The sequence below is a fragment of the Spermophilus citellus genome, assembly GCF_964194105.1.
Source record: "Spermophilus citellus genome assembly, chromosome: 1".
Classification (NCBI taxonomy): domain Eukaryota; kingdom Metazoa; phylum Chordata; class Mammalia; order Rodentia; family Sciuridae; genus Spermophilus; species Spermophilus citellus.
In genome coordinates, this window is record NC_138182.1 from 27,157,923 (window position 1) to 27,176,912 (window position 18,990).

Here is an 18,990-nt window from a genome sequence, read left to right on the forward strand (position 1 = left end):
GACTAAAAGAAGAGGTGTTTCTGCCCTAATCAGAATCACCACCCTTCTTATCACTGATAATTGTATTTGAAGCAAATTGCATCTCTTGTGCCCCCTTGGCCTTGGGGGTTTTCTATGAAGAAAAGAAAATTAAATATTATTGTGTGCAATCATGATAACTTGAGCAGGTGTAGCTTTTCTAGAATGGTAAAGTCCTCTCTTATTTATACTCTACCTACTCAGTAGTGGTAGGTGCTACATTAAAACTTAAAACCTTACTAATGAAACCTAATCTGCTTCAGAGAGCACTTTAAAATCTTGCCATCTGTGTCTTGTCATTCCAAATATTAGCATTTATTTCAGAGTAATAAAGACAAGTAGAATCTGTACTGACCGTGAATGTTGGTTAACTTTTTCCAGATCAGCTCCTTTATCATCCTAATTGTTGTTTTAAAAGAACACATTGTATACTGTTCTCTTTGCTTTCCCTCCCTGAAATTTAAGAAATATAATGTTACAAATACAACTGTAGTCCCCTTTGTACACTTCCCCAGTTCTTCCTTATCTCTGCACAAAGATAACTCTTTAATTTGGTGTTTTCCCCCTCCAGTGTCCATTTCTTCATCATCACTTAAAAATTTTTTTTTAAAGTAGAAGCTACTATTGTTATAGTTTCTGCTTATTTATGTCAATGTAAAGAGTAATTTTGATTCCTGATACAGGAGGACCATTGGGTCTCTACTTCACAGCATAGTTGGAAAGAAACTTCAGCATATTTAAAGACCAAAGTGTAAAAAAGCAGGGTTCTAAAACTTTGGACATAAATAAATATAAATATAAATATATATATATATATATATATATATATATATATATATATATATATAGTGGGGAAAAATTATAAAATTACAAATAAGATGGAAAAAATTTGTAAATACCCCTTAAATTTTGAAACTTTTGGGCAAGGATAGAACAAAGAAGTAATATCCAGGATATATTAGAACTTTTGTTTATTAAGAAATAAACAAAATAAACCCTGATTTGGGGGGGGGGAAGTGGCCTGCTATTATCAATGAGCAATTAACAAGAAAACTCCAATAACTGTACAGAAGGAGTCATTGAAAGGTTTGCATCTTGGCAAGTGGAGGTATTTTAGGGACATATGCAAACTAGGTTAAGAGTTGGGTTGAGGAACTGGTGTTTGATTCTAGAGAAAAAGACACCACTTAACTAATTTAGGCAGAAAGTTATAAGATTTAAACTGAGGTTTTGGTATTATATATTCTGTAGTAAAATTTGTAATCTGAGGAAAAATAATAAAGATCAACTTAGGGGCTATTTAAGTTATCTCAAATGATCTGCCATCATGTAACTAATTAACAGTTTTGAGCTCTTTTATGATGTTTTGATTCACTGAAAATTTTATTTTATTTATTTTTTTATTGGTTGTTCACAACATTACAAAGCTCTTGACATATCATATTTCATACATTAGATTGAAGTGGGTTATGAACTCCCAATTTTACCCCAAATGCAGATTGCAGAATCACATCGGTTACACATCCACAATTTTACATAATGCCCTATTAGTAATTGTTGTATTCTGCTACCTTTCTGAAAATTTTATTTTAAATTTGAGGATTTTATGTTGTCATGAAGTATAAATGGTTTGCTTTTTCAGTAATACTTAGTTTTGATAAGGTAAGCATTTAAAGCCTGATAACTTTTTACAGACTTTTACTGTTCTCAAGTTTGCATTTCTCAAGGTGTTACATTTTTCATTTCTAGGAGATTTATTTGTATTTCTACTTATAAAAATATTTTGTGTTGATTTTATATGTTTTTGTACAAAAATAGCAGTGGAACTATTACAAAGGTGAGGTGACTATTAAAATAGCTTTTGTACCTACTGATATTTATAGAACATGCTCATGTAATAGCACTTAACCCTCTGCCTTGTGGTCCTGCCAAGGTGACTGTTCCTGGCCATGTTCTAGACAGCTATAGTCGCAGGCTTGGGGGAGAACTAGATGGTGAAAGAGAGCTCTTTTGGGGAGGGAGGGAGGGAGGGAGGGCCATCTAAGCTCCCTGAGGAAGGAAAACAATTGGTTCGTGAATGTGAGAACAGTGTGAGTCTTCCTGTTAACTGACTTGCTGATCTCAAAGCTGGAAGCTAGCATTGACTAGTTTTTGTCTTTTTACTTTTTATTTTTATTTTTGTAGATGGACAGAATGCCTTTATTTATTTTTATGTGGTGCTGAGGATCAAACCCACAGCTAGACAAGCACTCTGCCACTGAGGTGCAGCCCCAGCCCCTAGTTTTTGTCTTAATGACAACAAAATTCAGATCTTAAAGTTACTGGAGTTTAAGGAAAGGACTTGAATAAAAGATTGGAAAGAATGGTAAATGAAGAGTAGGAAGGATTGAGTCTCATCCTTTAGCCCTTGTGTGTGGGTCCTCTTATGTAGAAAAAGAGGGTCAGAATAGTAATGGTGTTTTAGTGATTTTTGTCAGATTCATATATTATTCTGTACTATCTTCACCAGTTACATTTTAATTGTTTTTTTCATGAGAAATAATAGAAAGATGTGAGAAGACAGTATGGATCTTTTGTTTTTGTCTCAAGTTTTCATAAATGTTACCACCAAGAAAAACAGAAGCAACTGAGGTGATAATTAAATTTGTGCTGGCATTTTTTAGAAAAAAAAAAATGGTTTTAAAACTCCCCTCCAACTATCAGACTGTATACATGTATATTCATACTATAAATGCAGTGAGAAAAGATAACAGTTCATTATTTGAGTTTGCTTTTTGCAGTTTTAAAGTAAGAGTAATATATATATTTTTTAATTTTTCTTGAAAGGTGATATGGAAAGCCCTGTGTTCGCATTTCCCTTGCTCTTAAAAATAGAACCCCACATTGAAAAGCTCTTCACATATTCTTTTTCTTGGGACTTTGAATGTTCACAGTGTGGGCACCGGTATCAAAACAGGTTAGTTTTTTTTTTTTTTTCCTTAAATGAATTAATTCTATTGAAATGGTTCTGAGTAATATAATTTGAATAAAACTTTGGCCCCTAAACCAGCACTTGCTCTCTATAGTTCTACCCTTGACAAAATTTCCCACCACATGTTAAGGTCTCTCTCTACTACTAAGGTTAAAAGGACATGTTTTAGCAAGAAACTGCAGTTTGCTTGCTGCTTTAAACTGGAAGGGTTAAAAATTTATGATTTGAGAGATTACTAATAGGCTTTTTCTTTTTTCTTTTTATATAGTAGAGGGGCGCTTTACCACTGAACTATATATCCCCAGTTTTTATTTTATTTTGAGACAGTTCTAACTAAGTTGCTGAAGGTCTTGCTAAGTTCCTGAGGCTGGCCTCGAACTAGTGATCCTTCCTCCTCTCCTGAGTCACTGGGATTCCAGGCATGCGCCACTGTGCCCAGCTAATAGGAGTTTTCTCAAGAATTTATTTAGAAGGACATGGGGAAAACTGAGACGCACTTCAGATTCCCAGCTAAGAATACCACTCAGAATTCTTTGAAACTGTGTTTTCTTTACTCCTCTGTTGGAAGCTAGGGCATTTTTTTGTTCATTAACTTTAGTCTTTTAATCATATAAACAGATCTCAGGCTCTTAGAGTCTGGCAGCATCTTACAGATAACCTACACTTCCCTGTTCCTTCTCTTAGTCCTATGAGAGTCCTCCTGCACCTGAACTGTCTCAGCCATACTTTCTGCATCCCTGAGTCCTCTAGGTGAGAATTAGGAGCCTTAGTGAGTGACATTCTGGGCCCTAAGATTGGCACTTGGGAGGAAGCATGGAGAAGAAAAAAGTTGCAGATTTCTTCTGCTGTCATATACTTGCCACACAAGGAGAAGAGTCAGGGTGGGTGTTCATTTGACATGATACTCTTGCTTCATTGATACCTGGATAAAGTATTGCAGGCTGGAAATTTAAAAGAATACCAAACTGGTCCTGTTGGTCATGTATTCGGATTATTACAGTAGAGATAAATTCTTTTCCTCTTTTCTTTAACTCACTAGTAAGTTATTAAATAAATAAAGATGTGGGAGTAGAATATTGCTTAGATATTCATTTATTTAAACATGAGGCTCTCTGTAGGCATTTAAGGAGCAATCCAAGAGATCTATGGCTGAGAGAATGCTCTGGAGAGGACAGGCAACAGAAAGTCTTTATTTAAAAAAAAAAAAAAAACAGTGAGCTAAAAACTAGAACAGGGTGAAAATTAATGTGTTATTCATATTAGGACTTGAATAATTTTGTATAAGCAAGTACTGATGAAGGCAAATACCAGTTTCCAAGTTTTTTGGCATTGAATTGTATAAACCATCTGGTTTTCTCACAGAAACTCTGAGATTAAGATCATAGCATCTTCTTTGACAGTTATAGACATTCAAGCCTGAAACAAGTTAGGTGGTACCCAAAGGGACACACTAGTAAAGAGACATAACTAGGAGTCACACTCAGGCCTTTCTGACCTGTAAAGATTTTTTTTGCTTACTGGAGTAAGCTCCTGTAATCACTCCCTAGGTTAAAAATAATATATAAACAATTTTAACGATTAGAATCAGCTTAATCATAGCTTTCCTAGAATGTGCATCTTCATAATATTTTGACAGTTTTTCATTATGTTCTGTGTGCTAGGAACTCACCTAGCCACTAGAAATAATTTCTATCCTGGCTAAATTCAGATTACTAGTTAGAGATGATATATATACACATAAGAAAGGGTCAGTTAGTTGGCTCTTTTTGCAACTTTTATGATATCTTTGCATACATCCTAACTGAGCTCAAGAACTTCATAGGAAGAATCCACCAGACACTTTGCAGTTTGTTTTAAAAATAATCTCTAAAAGTGAAAGCAAGTATAATAGAAAAACTAAAGTCAAGTAACGATTCATTAAATGTTTTACAGTTAGAACTTACTTTCATGTAAGCTGAAGGAAGACTGTGATCCATTCATTTTGTGCTGCTGGTTTTTGTGTTAGTTAAGGGCTTTGGTTTAGAAAAACACAGTTAAAAAACCGGCCTTTGCAGTCATCTGCTGACTGCCTGGATTTGGAACTCCAGACTCAGTTTATCAATACCCTCTGAATTGCAGTTTTCATCCTCTGTAAAATGGGGTAAGGGCAGCATTGACTGCTTAAAGAGTTGTTTGGAAGAAAACTATGTAGTAATGTGCCTTGCCTTGCACATAGTGCGTGCTCAGAAATGGCAGCTGTCGTGGCAAGCATTAACACTTATTTGTTTAGACAAACTGTCTTTTACAAGTTAAAAATAGGAGCCTTTGGCCAGGCACAGTAGTGCATGCCTCTGATCCCAGTGGCTCAGAGGCTGAGGTAGGAGGATTACGAGTTCAAACCCAGCCTCAGCAGCTAGCAAGGCCCTAAGCAACTCAGGGAGACCCTATCTGTAGATAAAATACAAAAGAGGCTGGGGGTGTAGCTCAGTGGTTAAGTGCCCCTCTGTTCAATTCCCATTACCAAAAGGAAAAAAAAAAAAAAACAGGAGGCTTTGCTTAAACAGTACCTTTGAGAGTGAAGAATTTAGCAGAACATGGTTGTTGTATTTGTTAATACTTCTCTGTTGCTTTGCATTTAAAATATTAGTTTCTCTGAGAATTTATCTTTTGTTAACAGCCATTGCTTTTTGCTAATAAGTAACTTTTTTTTAAAAATTAAAAATGCTTATTAAAGTGGATACAAGCTGGTCTTGGTGGTGTAAGCTACTCAGGAGGCTGAGGCAGGAGGGTCACAAGTTTGAGGCTAGCCTCAGCAATTTAGCCAGACTGTCTCCACAAAATAAAAAAAAAAATTTAAAAATGGGTTGGGAATATTGCTTGGTGGGAGAGTGTCCTTGAGTTCGATCTCCAGTAAAACACACACACACACACACACACAAAGAAAGAAGATACCCTTTTTCATTTTGGGTTGTCAGTAACATATAGCTAGATTGAGTTTAATAAGCAGCGAGTTCTTTATATTCGACAGCCAAAGAATGGTGGTTTTTCAATAAGGGGCTCTGTTGCCCACCCACCAGTAGGGCATTTAGCAGTTTCTGGAGACATTGGCTGCTGTAGCTGGGGGCTACACTGACATCTGGGGAATAGAAAGCCAGGATGATGCTAAACATTCTCGATGCCTTACAACAAAGAATAGGGAGGAAAATTACCACACTAATACATGATTCAGGAAAACAAGAAAGTATGACTAAACAAATGAAGGTATTTTAGACATTGGTGTAGATTAATGTAAATGAATTTAACATAAATGAATTTGTCTTTTTTTTTTCATAGGTGTATGAAGAGTTTGGTCACCTTTACAAATGTCATCTCTGAGTGGCACCCACTTAATGCTGCCCATTTTGGCCCATGTAATGCTTGCAACAGTAAATCACAAATAAGAAAAATGGTATTGGAAAAGTGAGTTAAAATTACCTCATCATTTAAAAAATAAGATGAAAGTAGATATGCATTTTTTGTGTGTGTGTGTAGAGTGCAAAATGGCAACTAAACCTGTCTCTCAGAAGTTTGAGTTAATAGATCTTTATGAATTGCCAAATGCCTGTCTTTATAGGAACACTGGTATTTCACCTGGACCAGCTGTTTAATGGGTATAAGCAGCTGTGAAATACCATGTACTGCTGGCTTAGGGTGATTGACCCCGCTCACCTAGTTTCTTTCCTTCTCTTTGCCTTTTTTCTCCCTTTATGGATATTGAACATTAGTTTTTTTTCTCCTGCTAATTTTCTTAAGTCACTAGAATTCTGGGAATTTTAAAATATAATTTCAAGAACCAAGATGTTTCAAAGGTAAGCCACAGGCTCATCTGTTTAAATTTCTATCTTGGCCTGCTAATTCTTCATCATCATGTAAGTTTTTTATTATTATTATTATTTCATCTGCCCCTTAGCAGATGTGCCTTTATTATATTGTGCCAATTTTTCAATTTGTCCTGAGCAGGAAAGTTGGTCAGAATTCTCTTTTCCTATGTTACCAGAATCACTCTTTAAGCTCAGAGGTTAGTTTCATTTTAGGCAGTGTCTCTCTTTGTTAATCTGCTCACACAATGTACACATCCTCTTTAGCCTTCATTTTCACAGTAACTGTATATTAATAAAGAATCAGTGCCAGGCACGGTGATGCACACCTGGAATCCCAATGGCTTGGGAGGCTGAGGCAGAGGAGTATCACAAGCTCAAAAGCCAGCCACAGCAATTTACCAAGGCCCTACGCAACTTAGCAAGACCCTGTCTTGAGATAAAATATAAAAAGGGCTAGGAATATGGCTCAGTGGTTGAGTGCCTCCCGAGTTCAATCCCTGGTACCTCCCGTCCCCACACCAAAAAAGAAAAAAGAAAATCAATAACCTTTGATGCTCTTGAATCTACCAGAAACTCCTCAGAATTGTTCCTAAATTGTTCAAATCAATCAGTTCTCAATTAATAGTACCAAAAGGCTTAGAAGGCAAACAGGGAAATCCCCTTCCTCACTCCGTCTCTCAGTTTCTGCTTCAGATCTTCAAATTAAGATGATACTTACTTAGACATTTGAAAATGATGGCTGCTTCTGCTGCAGCGAGGCCTGTTCACCTTTTAAGTAGTTGAGAGCAAGAGTTCCTGCATCAGCACCTGGGCCCTATCTCTCTGTTTTGCCTTTCTTGGTTCCTCCAAGTGTTTGTATTTGGTTAAACCAGTATTCGCTGTTGCATTATTACTAATACATATATATTATTCCCTCTCCAGCCAAGCAATATACATGGTTATATTTTATTTCTCTTATAATTCTTTATTCAACGTTTTCATTTACTTTATCATATAGTGGGTCTCCCTCCCCAAATACTTCAAATAATAAATTTCCAGCACTCAATACTTTAAAATTTTTGAATCTTTCCCTTTTTTCCCTCCTGGAAGCCTCTCTCCTGCTGCCTTCCATTCTTTGCTCCAGACTGTACTGGCTCTCTCCAGGCCTTGTGCATAGGAATGCTCTTTATACTTCTGTTTTTTTTACTCCCTGTTCCAGTTTTTAGCCTAGGCCTCGTCTCCATATTCCACAGTATCTGTTGCCTGTGGATATCGATTGGGAGTTGAGTGGGACGGATAAGCTCTTCTCATCAGCATGCCTGCTCTGTAGTGCTGTGTCATCACTTTACCCATTCTGCTATATAAGAGGCCATTTCTCTGTATGCTGTCCCCTGAATATTTATTGGCTTGTTTGTTCAGTGCCCTTTCTCTTCTTTTGCCCTTTTGGATTATTACCGGTTTTTGTCCTTTGCTGTCATTTGAAAGCTTCTGAGTGGGACGCAAAACAAGGAAACAAGGAGCTGTCTTCAACCAGAAGTCAGTAACCTATTTTGCCTTTCTGGTGGCCAAGTTTTGAGATCTAAGTGTTGAGGGATCCTCTATGTAAACCCTTTCGTTGGATGATAAGATGGGTAGAAAGGCAGCAGAGCATGACTGTCTGCGTCCTGCATTGGTTTACTGGGCTGCTTAAGGCATCTTGGTGTATATAGTTTTTTCCTAACATTTATATCTACTTTTTCTTAAGCCTCAGGATTGAGGATAGACTCATTCTGTTCTTTGTTTAATCTGTTAATTGGTTACTTTGCAACGTACACTTTTTAATTATATACATAAATTGCTTTACTTAAACATTCATGTTCTGATCTGGAAAGATATCCTTTAGGTAAAAACGTATTCCAGTGTAAAATGTGTTTTTTTTTTTTGAGTTCCACTGAGCTGATTTATAAGCAAAATTTGTAATGTGGACATTTCCTGTATTCTTCAAAAGTAAATCGAACACATGTAAAATTTCACTTAAATTATAAATGACAAGATCTTTATACAAAACCTTTGTAGCATTTTTACTTTGTATAACTCGGTTTGTTGGTGTCTAATGGAATTTAGAAACAAATTTAACATAGTTGTTAGAGGTAACTTAAAAATAATTAAGTCCATCACGATACTGTGAGTAATTTAATCATACAGCATTCCAAAGACTAATAGTCTTGTAAATTCCCCAAATATCTTATCTTAGATAATCTACATCTGTAATGTGATGTCTCCATTAGGAAAAGAATCCATTGATAAATCAGGTGAATAATGTCTGTCTGATCCACATCTGCTATTTTTTTCTAAGTAAATTATTTAGAATTATATTCAGAGCACACTGACATGGAACCACCAAGATCTTAGAATCAGATTTCATTTTATTTCTCAAGCTTTTGAAATGAATTTCCTTTAAGAGTCTAGTTCTCCTTGGTTGGCATTTTAAAAACTTATTTACATGAACTTCAGTCTTAATGGTTTTGTTTGTTTTTAGCAACTATTTGTCAAGATTGGTGGAGTGGTAGGAAGAGAAGTAAGATATTTCTGTTCTGTGCTTACTGAACTTATTCAGGTCTAATAAAATGATTTAACATTTCTTTTTATAAGTAACTGCAGGTTCCCCTACAAAATTTTGAATGGAATATAGAAAATAGATTTTCTAAAGTCTTCATTGTTTGAAAGAAAGTGTTTATTTATTAATTTGTAAGATCCTTGATTAACTCCAAAGAACAGTTTATAAACTTTGTTTAGCAGATTTTTTTTTTCTCTCTCTCTCTCTCTTTTTTTTTTTTTTTTTTGTGCTGGGAATTGGACTCAGGGGCACTTTACCACTGAGCTACATCCCCAGTTGTTTTTGTTTTTTATTTTGAGATAAGTTGCTAAGGGTCTCACTAAGTTGTCAAGGCCCACCTCAAATTTGCAATCCTTCCTGAGCTTCTCAGATTGCTAGGACTTTACATGTGCACCTCTGTGCCCAACCCAGTTAAATTTTTCTGAAGATGTATTTACTTAGTACAGTGAATATGATCTTGTTCTAATTATTTGAATTGCAACTGACTTTATTAATATTTTTTATCAGATTCTAAAATAGTTGAAATAATATAGTAGACCTAAAATGTAATGAGAAATTATATATATGTATATATATTTTATATATATACATATATATTACCTAAAGCCTACATTATTACAGTTCAGATATACATATATGCACATTTTTAATTGGTATTTTTTAACTTTTTTTTTTTAAATGGGGGTCTTGCTATATTCCTAGGCTGGTCTCGAACTCATGTGCTCATACTCAAGTGATTCTCCTGCCTCCTGAAAAACTGGCTCTATAGGCATGTACCACGACACCCAGCTTAGATTTGCATTTTATAAAATATGAATTACTTCATTAGTTGGGTTGAAAATAAATAAAAAACTTTTACTCCAGGCCATTAGTGCAAGATGTGGCTGCTCTCTGCGTAATGGAGATTTGCATTTCCCTTGCTGTCTTTGGGTACAGTGGTTAACACAATCCTTTTGTGCTTTTTTTCTTAAAAGAAAAAAAGGTCCTTATAAGAAGAGGAAATCGGCCCCATGTTAGGTGAAGGCAAATGTGTCTTAGCTTGAAATTTCTTGTTGACTTTTGATTCCAGTTCTGTTAATCCATGCCATCCAGTTTTTTCATGGTTCAGGCAGAACCTTAACTTGTACTCTACAACTCTGAGCATCATCTCTAACTGATGCTCTAACATTGAGTGTAGGAAGAAGCTTGAGAACAAAACATGGAGGCAGAGTTCTGCCCTCACCTGAGAGGCTGGAAATGTAAAACAAACTGGAGTTGTGTGTAGGAGAATACAGTGACTTTTAGGAAACCCACTGAGAAAAATGAATAAGAGGAGGAGGAGGAGGAAGCATATTACTTGATTGATTCCAATAAATTGTACCATCTTTTCAAATGCCATTAAGAAAGAAGTGCTGCCTGTTTAGCTGTGCCATCAATGATAAGATGCATCCCAGTCTCAGACATGTTAAAATACAGAGGGAAGGGCTGGGGATATAGCTCAGCTGGTAGAATGCTTGCCTCCCATGCACAAGGCCCTGGGTTCAATCCTCTGTATACCCACCTCCACACACAGACACACACGAACACATACAAAGAAAATTGTAATTGATTTGGTATTTGGAGTTTACGCAGTTTTATAGTTACAGAAAGTAGTTTGAAGGGCATGGGGGTATAGCTCAGTGAAAGATCCTATGCTTAGCATGTGTGAGGCCCTGCATTTGATCCCCACAACTAAAAAATAGGAACGAGAAAGTAATATGGAGGATATTCTGAGGGGTTTGCCTCTGTTCAGGTGAAATGGTAATAAAACTGATTCTAACCAAGCATGGTGGGGTGGCACATGCTTGCAATCCCAGTGGCAGGAGGCTGAGACAGAAGGATCACAAGTTCAAGACCAGTCTCAGCAGCTTAGCAAGACCCCATCTCAAAAAATGAAAGGACTGTGGATGTAACTGAGTGGTAAAGCATCCCTGGGTTTAATTCCCAGTACTGCCAAAAAAAAAAAAAAAAAAAGAATAATATTTCTGCTTGGCATCATTGCAGTCTCTGTTAGGCCCTGGATAACTTTGGTGCAGTAATTCCAGAGAGAATAGTATATAAAAAGATGTTTTAAAATTTGTTTCATCACTCTGATCTCCCCCCCCCCATAAGAAAATCAAATTTCTGCCTTGTAGAACTCTAGATCTCAAAGCTGACTTTAGGGGAATTTACCTACTCTATCTAAGGAAGCTCACTAAGAGGGGGTTAGTCTTTTTTTTTAAAGTGGTACTGGCAATTGAACCTAGTACCTCATGCATGCTAGGCAAGCACTCTACCAGAGCCACATCCCCATCCGTTTTAAAATTTTTATTTTGAAATAGGGTCTTGCTGAGTAGCTTATGCTGACCTTAAATTGCAGTCCTCCTGCCTCAGCTTCTTTTGTTGCTGGGATTACAGGTGTGTACCATTGTACCCAGCTACAATTTATTTTTCGTGTTGTATTGGGGATTGAACCCAAGGCCTCTTGAATACTGGTCTTGGCAGTTTTTACTTTTACCAACTTACAAAAGAGTAGTTTAGAATGCTTAAAATGTATAAAAAGCATAAAAATTGGCAAATGATCATGTATACATTATCTTAAAACGTTTTCCATGTGTAAATCACATAAAGGCAGGAAACTGAGATTTCCTAGTCTAGGATTATAAAGAGATTGCTATAGTAACTAGCCTCAGAAGGTATTTTGACAGATATTGTATGAGTCCAAGGGAACCAAATATTAGTAATTTTAAAATTTTTTAATAGTAATAAAAGAGGCAGGTGCTTCAAGCCTGCATTTGTAGCTTTGTGAACACATCTGTAGTTTTACTGTGAAGTATTAGTTCAAAGACATATACTTCATATTTTAACATGTGAAATAAAAGTATGTTTAAAAATTGATGGCATGCCTAGCAGTTTTGGAGGCTGAGGCAGGAGTATTGCAAGTTCAAAGCCAGCCTCAGCAATTCATTGAGGCCCTAAGCAACTTAGTGAGACCCTGTCTCAAAATTAAAGTATAAAAGGGCTGGGATGTGGCTCATTGGTTAAGCGCTCCCTGGGTTCAATCCCTGGTTCCCCTGCACACCCCCCACCCAAAATTGATGGCGTGGTATACTTTATAATCATTGATGTCTTGGATTCAGTGAAAATAGTTATGATTTTAAAAACAGTGGGAAAGGGTTCAGTGTTACAGTTTTCAGGACTTTGTATTTCTAAGGTTCTTAAATTTTGAGGACTTGATTATTCTTTAACAAAATGACTGACAAGGAATAATTTGCAAATTATCCCTTGTCAATATGAATAATCTTACGTTTTGGACATTGCTTCAAGTTCATTTCAGCTGAATAAATTTTGATAAGCTAAGTAAGTCTTGACAGCTGCTTAAATATTAGGAAAAAGGATATTCAACATTTTTCTTAAATCCTGATAGCTTTGTTAGATTTAGTTATTTGAGGCCCATCTGTGGGTTCTGTTTTCTAGTTTGACATGTTGCAGTATAACAAAAATGTATTTTTGAAAGTTTTGAATATCTTGAAGTTTACAATAAATTAACCAGTATGTTTTAAGTCAAATTTAAACTTTTTTCTAAGTAGAAATTGTAATTTGATAGATTGCTTCCTGAGATGATAGAAAGAAATAGGCCAAATTAACATTTATTTGACTGTCTTAGGTTTAATTACCTTATTTTCATGTGTTGCCTATTCACCTAACAAAAGTAAATAATTTGGGCACTTGATGCCAAAGAAAATTCTAAATGATCTGGACTTTTTCCTTTGAATTTTACAAAGTAGCGACCATGAGATTTTCTTTAAGCCAAAGCAACATTGCTGCTCACAGAGCAATTTTTGTTTAATGGTCCGTGTTGCTCTTATTGCATGACGGCTTCCAACTGTCAGTGATAGCAATCTGAAAAGGGTTTAGTGTTACATACTTCTTAGAGCAAGTTCTTCATTTCTAATTAAGGCACACATCTGGAGGTGCTCAAGAAAAATCAGTTTAGTTAGCCTTGAAAGTGTTATGTGTAACTGACTAGTTCACTTTAGACTCTTGCATAAGCAGACACATGGCATTAAATTTGTTTGACTTCTCTTGCCTTCTTCCCCACAGAGTATCTCCCATATTCATGTTGCACTTCGTAGAAGGCTTACCACAGAATGACTTGGAGCACTATGCATTTCATTTTGAAGGCTGTCTTTATCAAGCAACATCCGTAATTCAGTACCAAGCAAAGAATCATTTTATAACTTGGATTTTAGATGCTGATGGTAAGTATTGAAATGTTTTCTTTTATGATAGTAGGCATGCAAACTAAACTCTGATGGTTTATTTATTTTTTAAAAGGCAACCTATGCTTTGACTTTTTTTCTCTCCCCTTGGATTTTAATTTTTCTGCCTTTTTTTCCCTTCTGTTAAAAGTTTGGTTTTAGTGTCCTTCCTAACTCTTCTTTCACATATCTATATGATGCACATTCTTATTTCTTTCTTACATAGAGATCGGATACTATTGTTGGTTTGAAGTTTGCTTTTTTTCTGTTTAATATTCTTTTATTTTTTAAATTACATGTGTTACATGTAATCTGTGTTTAATATAGAAAAATGAATGGTGGGAATTTTAACTTTTTAGATACTTTGTACTTCTAAAAAGAAAGTATATCATACTTAATATGATTTTTAATAATGGTAAAAATATTCCTTATATTTTGCTATAATTGTTTGTATAAACAAAATAAAAGTGAATGTCTATTTCTAAAACTATTAAACATAATACTGTGTAGCCCTTCTGTTGCTGAAATAGCCATCTGAAGTCCATAGTTGGCCAACAGCTAAAATGTGAAGCCTTTACTTAAATGACTAAATTTCTCAATGGAAAACCAAATAAATACAGTTCACAAATTTTGGAAGTTCACCCCCTTCCATTTGTTCAGTGTGTTTTACTGCTAGGTGTGTTTTCCTCAAAATGTTCACTTTTGTCTTAAAACAAGATAATTCAATCCCAGTAAAGTGTTTTCAGGCCCTCAGTGAGGAATTACTTTGTTATAGCTGTTTTCTATTGTTTGGGCAATTTTCTTATTTGATATTTTTCTTGGAGGTGGTTTGGAAGGATGATGCAAAATTGTATAACAAAAGCACTTTGCAAACTAAAACTCACATTATACGTGTAATTATTACCTTGAAGTTTTACCCTGCATCAGGCTTTGGATAGAAGTATTGTAACTTTTGGTGTATTCCAGGAAATGAGAAATCCACTTTTGGTACAGTGTGGTTTCCAACTCTGGTGACATATAAGAATCATTTGGTTAACTTATAAAAATTGCCATGCTATACCCCATATCAACAAATGAGTCTTGGGCATTGGACCCAAATGTCAGTATTGTTTTAAAAGTTCCCCAGGTGAGTGCTTGCTTTGGCAACACGTATACTAAAAAAGTTCCCCAGGTAATTTTGGTATGCATATGGTAGAAAATCATTGATGTAGGCAAGCTGAAGAGTCTCAAAGTTTTAATTGGTAGAGAATAAAAAGTATTCAGGTAGTTTATAAGTGTATATCTACATAAACCACATATTTAGGTGAATGATTTTGTTTTTGTTTATTTGAGAGGTTAGCAGATCTGAGTATATTTTGCTTTCTTTTTGGTAAATCAGAGAATTCATATTTCCGTTCTGTGACTTGTCACTCATTTTACTTTGTATCAGATATTATATTTTAATAAGCATTTTAATCTTGTGTTTAATTCTTCTCTTTGGAGAATTTTTTTAATATGTTGGATCTTAGACCTTGTTGGTCATAGACATTTGTAGTCACAAATGTCTAATGACATTTTGTAGTTACTAAATGATATATCTTAGAAATTGGCCAGTGTATTAGCAACTAAATTGGCCTAAAGTGGTAGTTGCTGAAAGATCTCTTTTATGCTTTCTTAACTTTCCCTTTTCCTCATAATTTGAAATTTTTGTTGCAAAAATGATAAATGCATGTGTTTAAAGAACAGGGAAAGGAAACAGTGCACTTTCTGTGTTTTTTTACTGGAGGTAATAAACTTTATTAATTTGAAAATTCATATATCTGAAATAACTTATGCTATGTTCTGATTTTCTTGGGTAAATTAGGCAATACTATATTCTAAGCCCCCAAGTTAAATATAAAGCTGTCTTGATTTTATTTATTTTTTTGTTTATTTTTAGTTTTTAGGAAAGAGTGAACTATTCCAGAAAACTATCTGAGGTTTTCAGTTTTCTGCTTATATTAGTAACTTTTGTCATCCAAATAAGGACTTAAAAATTTGACAGAGAAGACTGGTAACAAGGATAAGGCATTGTTTTAGAGTGATCTCCTTTAGTGGATGGATATTCAGTGATAATAGCAGTTTAAAAGGCCAGAAGAAAGTCAGCCTAGGCTAGTGGTTTGTGACTGTCTAATGGCTGGCTTTCTTTCCCATTCCACAGGAAGTTGGCTAGAGTGTGATGACTTAAAAGGTCCGTGTGCTGAAAGGCATGAGAAATTTGAAGTTCCTGCTTCAGAGATACATATTGTTATTTGGGAAAGAAAATCATCCCATGTGACAGATAAGGAAGCTACCCACCTTCGCCTTCCGAAGACTAATGACAAGCACACTTTTGGTGAAAAGAAACCAGCATCTCCAGCATGGTGTTCTGTGGGTGAGGCTGCCTCAGCAGAAACGTCCTCAGCGACTCACCCTACACATGTATCATCAGTTGTTTCTCATGCTATTCCACAGGACAGAGCTATAGCTCATGAAAATCGGGATGAAAAAACTTTGATTGACGGTATTATTTTACCTTTGACACTTAAAGGAACTATCCAGAAAACTGCCCCAGATTTCCCCATTAACTCCAAAGTTCTCCCATCAGAAAACAAATCTGTGACAGAAAATATAGGGCTTGGCAAAGCAAATACTTTACCATCTCAAGAATCACTAAAGGCTTCTTCAGCATCTAGTCCACGTAAAGAAAAGCTTACCCAAGCCCAATTTGTGGATTTAAGCTTTCCATCACAAGTTGTAAATGTGAACACACAGTCAGTGCAGCCAAATTCAGGAGATACGTCAATTACCACATCTATGAACAGTATTCATTCTACTAGTCATGTACAGGGAATGAAGTCAGTAGAAATTGAGAAGGAGACTGAGTTAAAACAGTTTCTTCCACCAAAAATTGAGAAATTAAAACCGGAACAACTTGCTACATCTCAGGTATCTAATTTGAAGAAAAACACTGCAGCAGATTCTCAAACCGTAATAGCCAAGTCATCACAGAATCAGCCTCCAAAAGAAAATCAGAGGAAACCATTTGTGGGAAGTTGGGTTAAAGGCCTGTTAAGCAGAGGTGCTTCTTTTATGCCACCTTGTGTTTCAGCTCATAATAGAAACACTGTAACTGATTTGCAGCCGTCAGTTAAAGGGGCAAATAATTTTGGTGGATTTAAAACTAAAGGTCTAAACCAAAAAGCTAACCGGTTATCTAAGAAAGCTCGAAAGAGTGCAGATAAGTCTCCTCCAGTCTGCAGTCCTCCACCAGGTCCTCTGCCATCAGGTACCACAGCTGTTCATCCGCACACTGGTGGGAACAGCACTTCAGAACTTCCGAAGAAGTGTGAAAGTGCCTCCCAGGGAGTTCACCTCAGCCATGATTCTCACAGAAATGAAAATGGTGTTTCTTCAGCAAACCATGGAGACTCAGTTGAAGGTCAGATTCATAAACTTCGTCTCAAACTTCTTAAAAAGCTAAAGGCAAAAAAGAGGAAATTAGCTGCTCTTACATCTTCCCTTCAAAGTGAAACACTTCCAAGTGAAAATTTAGAACCCGTGCCCCATTGTGGGTCTCCAAATGACTGTGAATCAATAGAAGACTTGTTAAGTGAACTACAGTATCAAATTGATATTGCAGATAATAAATCTGGATGTACCACTATTCCTGTTTCCTCCTATAGTGGTCAAACTCATGAAGAAATTTTAGCAGAATTATTGTCCCCTACAACTATTTCAACAGAGATCTCAGAAAATGGGGAAACTGACTTCAGATATTTGGAAATGGGAGATAACCCTTTCCCAGTACCCAGTGAATTAAATGATGTTCCCCAGAACAAACATCTGAAACAGGACCATAATTATTGCAGCCCCACCAAGGGAAATCAATGTGAAGTTCATCCAGACTCACTAATGAATAATGCCTCCCTAAGAACCTCAAACTTGGAGAGCCCCATGAAGACTGATATTTTCGATGAATTTTTTTCCACTTCAGCATTAAATTCTTTAGCAAATGACACATTAGACTTACCTCATTTTGATGAATATCTGTTTGAGAATTGATGAATGCTTGTTAACTCTTTAGTGTAATATTTATTGCTCTTAGAAATACATAACTGTATTTTCAGGTAGTGTTTATACACTGACCTTGTGTTATAATCTTGAATAAAATGTAAGCTGATGAAGGTTTTACCTTTGATTCTGCCCATGAGTCATAGAATCAGTTTTACAAATAAAAATGATCAGGAAATGTGTTTTTGTTGTTGGTTTCATTTTGTACTTGTGGGAGAATGAGGATTTCAGAACATTAAAGATGAAAAGTATTGTTTAGTTCCTGAAGATTTATACAGTTGGGTGCATTAAATTTCTAGATTTTAAGTTTTGGTTAGATTCAGTATAAATACTGCTCATACAGACTGAAGCTGTCATGTGGAGTGAATGAGGTTCCTCGGAAGGGCCTGTGCCTGTCTCTTAGAGGAAGAGAACATGACTGCCTCAATGCTACTCATCTCTTCTGCCTCTCCTCACAATGGATGGCAGGAAACCTGACTAGAACTGTGAGTAATGTTATGTGATCAGTAAATGACCTGTAACAGGGCAGAGGTAGTCTTTATTTGTGATGTGTGAAATGTTTACACGTTATTGTAAATATACCATCTTTATTCCCAATACATTTATTTCTGTAACCAGAGTGGGACACCAGCTAACAGTTCTGTTTGGGGGGAGAGTAATAACCAATAATTATGAGGCTTGCTATATGTTGGATTCTATAATATACGAAGTGTTATTTCATTAAAATTCACCATTCCTGTGAGTGAGACAACTTGTGTCACATTTTACAGAAAATAGTACATAGTCAATGAGTTTTGTAGGGCAGGGATTGAGTGGTTATCACAGGGGTTAGAAGTGTTGAGCTTCTCTCTCCAGGTTTCACTTATCAGGTTTCGTTTAAAAGTTTGAATGCCTGCACAGTGTTCCTGCTGTAGTGATTGGAGTTGAACTCAGGTTGAAAGTGGCACACAGTTTAGGGGTGGCAGGACTTTGCCAGAGACTCAGAACTTGGTAATTGATTTGCCAAATTTACTCTCTAAGCTTTCTCTTTTTTTTTTCTGATTATAAAAGTAATGCATATTTTTCATAAGGAAAAACTAGGTCATTTTAATATCTAGTGCTAATAACCAAATTTTCATATTTTTATGCACATAAACAATAAAAATTAGATCCCACGGGCTGGGGATGTAGCTCCATGGTAGACTGCTTGACTCACATGTACAGGACCTTGGGATCAATCCCCCATATCCCCCCAAATCCTATCAGACTTGTTTGTAT

General features: G+C 35.9%; 1 protein-coding gene across 4 annotated transcripts in view; it reads left to right on the plus strand.

Annotated features, from left to right (window-relative positions):
- USPL1 (ubiquitin specific peptidase like 1) overlaps window positions 1–17,915 on the plus strand; it is a 38,345-nt gene extending 20,430 nt beyond the window's left edge. For 3 of the 4 annotated variants that reach the window (XM_081280186.1, XM_081280187.1, XM_081280189.1), the window contains 5 exons: window positions 2,845–2,974; window positions 3,674–3,739; window positions 6,302–6,427; window positions 13,505–13,662; window positions 15,842–17,915. In XM_081280186.1, the coding sequence (XP_081136312.1) occupies window positions 2,845–2,974; window positions 3,674–3,739; window positions 6,302–6,427; window positions 13,505–13,662; window positions 15,842–17,724 (2,363 nt within the window). In that variant the 3' untranslated portion in view covers window positions 17,725–17,915. The remainder of the gene's footprint in view (window positions 1–2,844; window positions 2,975–3,673; window positions 3,740–6,301; window positions 6,428–13,504; window positions 13,663–15,841) is intronic. The other variant, XM_081280188.1, reaches the window with a different exon arrangement.
- Window positions 17,916–18,990: the final 1,075 nt, after the last annotated feature.